The 6,999-nt window shown below is 34.7% G+C and overlaps 1 protein-coding gene across 1 annotated transcript; it reads right to left on the bottom strand.

The window, feature by feature from the left end:
* Positions 1 to 3,836: 3,836 nt before the first annotated feature.
* LOC111012275 (putative WRKY transcription factor 31) lies at positions 3,837 to 6,647 on the bottom strand. The gene is made up of 6 exons (XM_022286360.2): positions 6,135 to 6,647; positions 5,957 to 6,055; positions 5,679 to 5,852; positions 5,165 to 5,590; positions 4,956 to 5,069; positions 3,837 to 4,860 (listed from the first exon to the last, which is right to left on the bottom strand). The coding sequence occupies exons 1-6, from the start codon at positions 6,498 to 6,500 to the stop codon at positions 4,123 to 4,125; spliced, it is 1,917 nt and encodes a 638-aa protein (XP_022142052.1). The 5' UTR covers positions 6,501 to 6,647; the 3' UTR covers positions 3,837 to 4,122.
* Between the last annotated feature and the right edge of the window lie 352 nt (positions 6,648 to 6,999).

The following is a 6,999-nucleotide window of genomic DNA, read 5'->3' as shown; positions in this document are numbered from 1 at the left end:
TTTAAAGTTTCGTTCTTGCACAAACATTTTCAAGTTTTTTGCTTTTTTTTTTTTGGAATAAAACACTCTTAAAAAAGTTATTGACTATGATAAAAAACATACATTTATACCTAACTAGTAAAAATATTTTAAGGAAGTTTCTATTTGTTAAGATTTTTAGAATTAAAGAACTGTGTGCGTGCATATATGTATATATATTTACGAAGTAATAAAATCTAGTCTTTTTATAATGATAATGAATTTTATTTATGAAAAAAAATGAAACATGGGCTTAAATAAAAAACAATGAAATTTTGAGGGGGAGGGAACCAAGCTTATTGCAATTACGGCACAATAACACTTAAATACATGAACGAATAAACCCTAGACTAAAATAGGGATGATTCTAAAATTATAAACAAATTGAAAATTGCAAAAGTTTAAAATATGATGGATAAATAGTACTCAATCCCAACAAGATACACTCCCATTTAAAACAACAAAAAAAATCATTTTGTTTGACAATCATTTGACTGCAACAATGCAACTCTATGGTTAAACATGTTTGGACTGGAATGATTATTAAATTTCACTTCGTAACAATGATTTAATGTATATTTTAGAAAATATTATAGTTATTTTATTTACTGCAACAATGCAACTCTATGGTTAAACATGTTTGGACTGGAATGATTATTAAATTTCCCTTCATAACAATGATTTAATGTATATTTTAGAAAATATTATAGTTATTTTATTTTTAAGTATAGTATAAATGTAACTTTTAATTTGTTTTAAGTTGCATTTGAATTTGATTTAGATTTTTTTTAATTCAAATAATTTTAAGTTGGGTGGCATTTCAAGAAGTTAAAAAAAAAAAAAACAATGTGAGTTATTTATGAGAACAACCTTCAAAATTTATAATTTAAAATGAATCGATCATTTTTATATCAAGCATAGGTAGGTTTAAAGATTTTTTTAAATACTATATTTTTAATAATTTTTACAACAATAGTACAAATAGAGCCCCAATTAATTTTTTCTTGTTGAATTCCCCAATTTAAATAATGTTTTATTTGATTTTTAGTCAATTTTTATATCTCACCTTACCTTGAGGCTGAAATCTAATGACATGTTTTGCTCAATTCTGTAAGTTTTTGTTTAGATTATGAATGCTCAAACATAGGTTTTAGACTTCACCATTGAATGTCAATAGATTTTTTCAACTTCTTTCCTTTTACCATTTAGAATTATAAATTCATTAAATAAAGCTATTATCTTAGGTGTTATTAAATAAAAATAATTAAATAAGTAGGTATGGTTAGGTAAAACTAATTATATTAATTTACTAACATAACTAAACTAATATAGGCTTAGACAAAGGTCTACTTAAATAAAGCATCAATTGAGTAGGTTTGATTAATAAAGAGATAATGATATGAGTTAACAAAATTGATTAAAAATCGTGTTATACTTTATTATGATTTATATCATTTAGCTTCCACTATTAATATAAATATTTTGAATTATTTTTTTAAAATAATATTTATTTGTTTATTTTGTTTTTCTCCCTCGTCCTACCTACCAATATTTATTGGGATTAATTGATAGAATTCTTTGAATAAGAAAAAAAAATCCGACCCATTTGTTTTTAGTTATCCAAAACATATTTATTGAACCTCAAAACTTAAATTTTTTACCTTCACTTAAATTTAAAAGTTGTAGGTCTATATATTTGTTTTCATTATCAAATGTGTTATTTAATCTCTGTCACGTATTTCTACACTTTCATGCACGATTTTTTGTTTGATAAAATTTTAAATATTTTTTAAATAAGTGAACGAGACAGATAATATATATTTTTAATGGAATAAATTATTAAATTATAACATTAATCTTTCACTAAAGGTAGAAATGGCTGGGACAGTTCGGACCAATTATAGTCCAATTAGGAAAAAGTTTGAACTTTTTGAAAATTGAATCGACAAAATTAACCAAATTTACCTAAATTGAACTAACAATTTTTACACAAATTTTTGTACACTAACTTTCTTTTTATATGTCCTTTTTAAAAAACACATATATATTTCTTTTATTTATTTTTCAATACTCATTCATTCGAGCTTATAAATTCGATCTCCCATATCTTTAAATTATTGTATTAAAAGAAAAAAAAATATTTTCTTTGGTGTACTTTATTTCGGATGAATTATCCTTTTATTTATTGTTATTTACCTACCTAGCTATTTTCTAATTACTATTTACCTATATATTGTTTCACTATTTTATATCTACTTTTATATAATGTCTCTCTAATATAGACAAACATTTGATGAAATTTTTCTGTAGATTCTCTATTTTTTTCTATATATTAACATTTTAAGAACTTAAACTTTGATATTTTGAGATAGTGGGAATAAATTTTATGGAAGATAAGGACTAGTGCATTGACCCCAACAAGGACTCCCCTCCATATGATTGATTTGCATGGCTTAGATTGTACTTTTCTTTTTACTTTATTTCATATTTGTTTATTAGTCTTCACACACACTTAATCGGACAGAGACAAAGCAAACTTTTAAAATAACCCAAGTTGAGTGACCCAATTGCTAACCATTTAAATTATTCATTTTATCCTACTCAAATCATTAAAAAGAAAAAAAGATAAATTTATTATTTGAAATTGTTTTTTTTTTCACAGAAGTTGTATGCACTTTGAGATTTTTTTTAAATATTAATAATTGTGTTAAACAAGGTATCTCTATCCCATAAAATTAGGATTTCTTTAATAAAATAATATTAAAAGTAAACATAAAAACTCAACTTTCTAAAAGTAATTATCTTACTATTTTTAAAGTGTTAATTTTACTTTTTATGAAGTAATCATTTTAAATACCATCATTAATAGCACATAGAAATGTATAACAACTAAAATCTATTCTATTTAAATTAAAAAAACGTAAAAAACTAATAAAAATTTGAGAAATTATTGTACCAAACCTTCTTTTTGTTTCTGCGTTTCCAAAAGCACACAGAATCAAAGTTTGAAATCGTATTTTAAGGGGTGGACAACCAAAGCAGTTTTGTCCAACCATCAATAATTACTCCGAAACGGTACATTAAATTCAGGAAGACATAGAAATGTTTAGAGTCAGAAATAAGATTACAAATAGAAAAACAAACCCAATATTTTAAGAAAATGAAAACAAAAATTGCATCGGATGCACATGGTTGCATGTGCAACCGAAGAAGACTTTTTTGGCCAACTAAAGAAAGTGGCACTGAAAGAGAGTAAAAGATCTGTTGTACGGTTGGATGAGGTACGGTCGCAACGCAACAAAGAAAGAAAAAAATGCCATCAATTCACTCTACGTTTGATTTTGGTTGGCAGTTGAATTGAATTTTTCTGGCACGTCCGGTAGAGATGTTGGCATCAGAGATTCAAACTCGTAACATGATCCCATCTAATCATCTTCTTTAATTATAATTTTTTTAAAAGAATACGTAGTTGTCCGGAAGTCTCTTGCAAGTATTCTTTTTCTTTTTCTTCAATTTTCTTTTCTTTCTTTTTTTTTTTGGGTTAGTTTGGTATGACATCTCTTTACGTGTCAAAATGAAATTGGCCGTATTTTCTTGACTGTAAGACTTGGAATATGCCACCGACTAAGACGATTATTCTTTTGTCTTCATCTTCTCTATGTTGACGTCCCCAATATTATTATTCCAAACCTTCGCATTCAACTGTTTGAAATTTATGGACAACTTGAAACAAGATGATAATACCAAGAAAGATCAATGCACACAACTTGGACATAATTGACACAGTCAATGTAGACTTGATTTTTCTTTTCTCTTGCTGTATTAAATACTTTCCTTTCATATATATATTATAATAATTATTCAAAATGAAACAATTGGAAAGAATAATGAAGTCGTGTTCTAAATTTTCCCCCCAAAATAAAAAGAAAAAGTATGGACATGTTATCCCCATGCTGGACATGATGAAAAGGAGTAGTAAAAAGGGAAAAAGAAAGGGACAAAAACCGACCCCCACTAGGAATCGAGGACAAAACGGAAAAAAAGAAAAGATTAACCAACGTAATATAACTATGGGCAGATTAATATAATATTTAATTTAAAATTTTAATTTCCTGGGAAACTGCTAATTTTGCTGCTGTTGCTTGACGTCATGTTGGTGCTTCCGTTGTTGTTGTTGTTTGTGGTGGTGGTGGTGGTGGGGGTATTATTGTTGTTGTTATTATTATTGGAATGAGCGCCGCCGATGATGGAGGAGATGGCGGCGGCGAGAGCGGCGGTGAAGTTTGGATCGGCGGTGATAGCGGCCGTAGCTGCACTCAACGTGTCGGCGAAGGAGGCGGCCCCAGGCTGGGCCGGCTGTGCAATTTGGGGGTGGCCCAAATGGGAATTATTGGGCCCTCCCCCTCCCACTCCCATCTCGTGAGACAGCTGTAGCCCGGAGAATTTCGATTGGTTGTACAGAGCCTGCCCCAAGACCTGCGGCAATTGGGCGGCGGCGGCTGACGGTGGTTGGCCGGCCGGGAAGGGCACGTGGAACGGGGCCGCCGCCGGTCTTTGGAATTGTAGAGCGTTTGGGGTGTGAGTGAGGTCTAGTGTGATGGTGGGAAATGGAGCCGATGCTGAAATCGTGGCCATGCTCGACGAGCATGGAAGTATGGCTCGAGCCAGTAAATTGGGGTTCATTAGGCTATGGTCCGCACTGGACATGGACCCCGATAACAACATGCTCGCCGCCGCCGTCGTGGTTGACGCCATCGCCATCGCCGCCGGCGGAAGTGGGTGGTTGTGGTTCCCTTCATATGTTGTTATCAATATACTCCTATCCTCAGCGCAACGTTGGACCTACAAATTCATATCGGAAAAATAAATAAGATAATTTTGCTGATTGAACCCAAAATTGAATTTCAGCTCTATGGATTACAGTAAAAATAACATACTTGTTTGCGAACTGGGCAGCCAACTGCCATTGTGCAGCGATAATAAGCCCGTGGACACGGGTTTCCTTTAGCCATTTTCTGGCCATATTTTCGCCATTGACATCCATCAGAAATCTGTGGAGTTTTAATTTTGAGAAATTAAAATGTAATTGAAGGAATTTAATTAATAAGAAAAAGGGGTTTATATATATTAGGAGGGTAGGACGTACCATGGGCGCTTCTGATCGAGCACGGACGGAGACACGTGCTTTTCTCATGGTGGCTTCTGTTGATTGATCGAGTGGTTTTGAAGAGTTCAATCTGGGGGCTTTATTAGGTCCCCAAGCGTGGGATTCAGACTCGGGGCTTTCTTCTCTGCCACCAATGGATCTTTTGTTGTCTGATCTGAAATTGGAATTATTGTCCTGATGATCAAAGCTGGGAGGCATCTCCTGATCTCTCCCACTGCTCTTTTTTGAGGCGGTTTCCGCCGCGTTGTTCAATGGAGACCCGGAACGAGTTCTTTCGTCCGATGAAGAATTGGATAACTCGTCGGTTTCGGCTGTCCCACTGGGTCCTAGATCCATAAATTGCCTCGGTACCACCTGCACCCTTCCAACTTGATCTTGTTTTTCTCCCGGTTTCTTCTCCCCAATCTTTAAAATCAAAATACCATCTTTGTTCAATTAATTGTACACAAAACAATTTCATTAATTATGACCATAAAAAATTATTGTTAATTACCTCTCGCTCATGGGCATGCGCAGGTGGTTCCGATGCCTGATTCGGCTGCTGTTGCATTAAGGTAAAGAGATGCATTTGTAGGGTACTGTAATTGTTGCTCACATGGCTTAGCATGTCCCTCAGCTTGTGATTCTCGGCGTTCATACGCTGCAGCTCCACTTGAAGCTGCGCTAGCTGGACGGGACCAAATTCAATTCTCAATAATTGGGCCACCCCAGAAAATTAAAAAGAAGAGAAACAAATAGAAATTAAAATTCTTGGTGTTTAATTAAATTTACCTCGTTTTTGGCTCGCTTGTCTTCACCATCCGATGAAATCCCATCATCCACCGTGGATTGATCGCTTCCGGTATTAGCAGTCAGCAGGTGCAAACCAGTCTGAATTAAATTAAACAAACCAATTTAGCTACACCCGGAATTCAATTCAGAAAAAAATCGGGTGTGCGAAGAAGCTTACGTTTACAATATTGAAGGCAGGCCTGGGAGGTGCCAAAATCTTGTCTTCTAATTTATTGACACCGGTGGTGGTGGTGACAATATTTGTGGGTTTGGAGTCTTGATGATCCTCCCGATCGTCAAGCACTCTTTTGTTGTCGGAAAAGAAATCAACCTCGTTGACGGCCAAGCGGTTGTTGTCGTCGGGCGGCGTGGGAGCAGCAGCGTCGTCGTGATCAGTCCGGCCAAGCTTGCCCGGAAATTCAATCCCTTGGAACATTCTAATGGTGGGGTGTCGGTAATTCAAATCCCCAGAAGTGGGAGGCTTGTTTGAGAAGAACCCAATAGACTCAGAATCACGGAGGGTTAGGCCCCATCCTTTGTCCATAAATCAGAGAGAGAGATCTGGAAAACAGATCAGTAAACAAACGACAGTGAAGAAGGTGTAAAGAGAGAGAAAAGAAAGGAAATTGAGAGAGAAAAAGAAAAGGGGTGTGTATGCGTGGGTGAAGTCTGTGAAGTCTTTTACCGGTGCAATGCGTTCGGCTATAAAAAGGGTTGGACGAAGACCAAAATGGATTTGGATTTTCTACGTAATAGGTAAGATTTTAGTATAATTACATCAGATAGTGCGTCACTTTGCCACCTGGCACTCTCGGGCCCCACTTTGATTTCATAACACGGGTCCCCACCTCCAACCCGCCCGCCCGCTTCCCTACATCTCCAACTCTACTGTATCTAACATTCTACATCTTTAACCCGAATCCGATTCGGTTGAACCGACCCGTGGGAAAACGAAGAAAAAAGGAGAGATGGTGGGTGGGATTTCCTTCGTTTCCTTTCCGCTACATTTCGTCAAGAAAAGAGTTTGACTCGTTCATTAAATC

This window comes from Momordica charantia, assembly GCF_013281855.1.
Source record: "Momordica charantia cultivar OHB3-1 chromosome 1 unlocalized genomic scaffold, Mcharantia_2.0 BLBB01000001.1, whole genome shotgun sequence".
Classification (NCBI taxonomy): domain Eukaryota; kingdom Viridiplantae; phylum Streptophyta; class Magnoliopsida; order Cucurbitales; family Cucurbitaceae; genus Momordica; species Momordica charantia.
The sequence above is the reverse complement of the archived record's forward strand: the minus strand, read 5'-3'. Positions and strand labels throughout refer to the sequence as shown.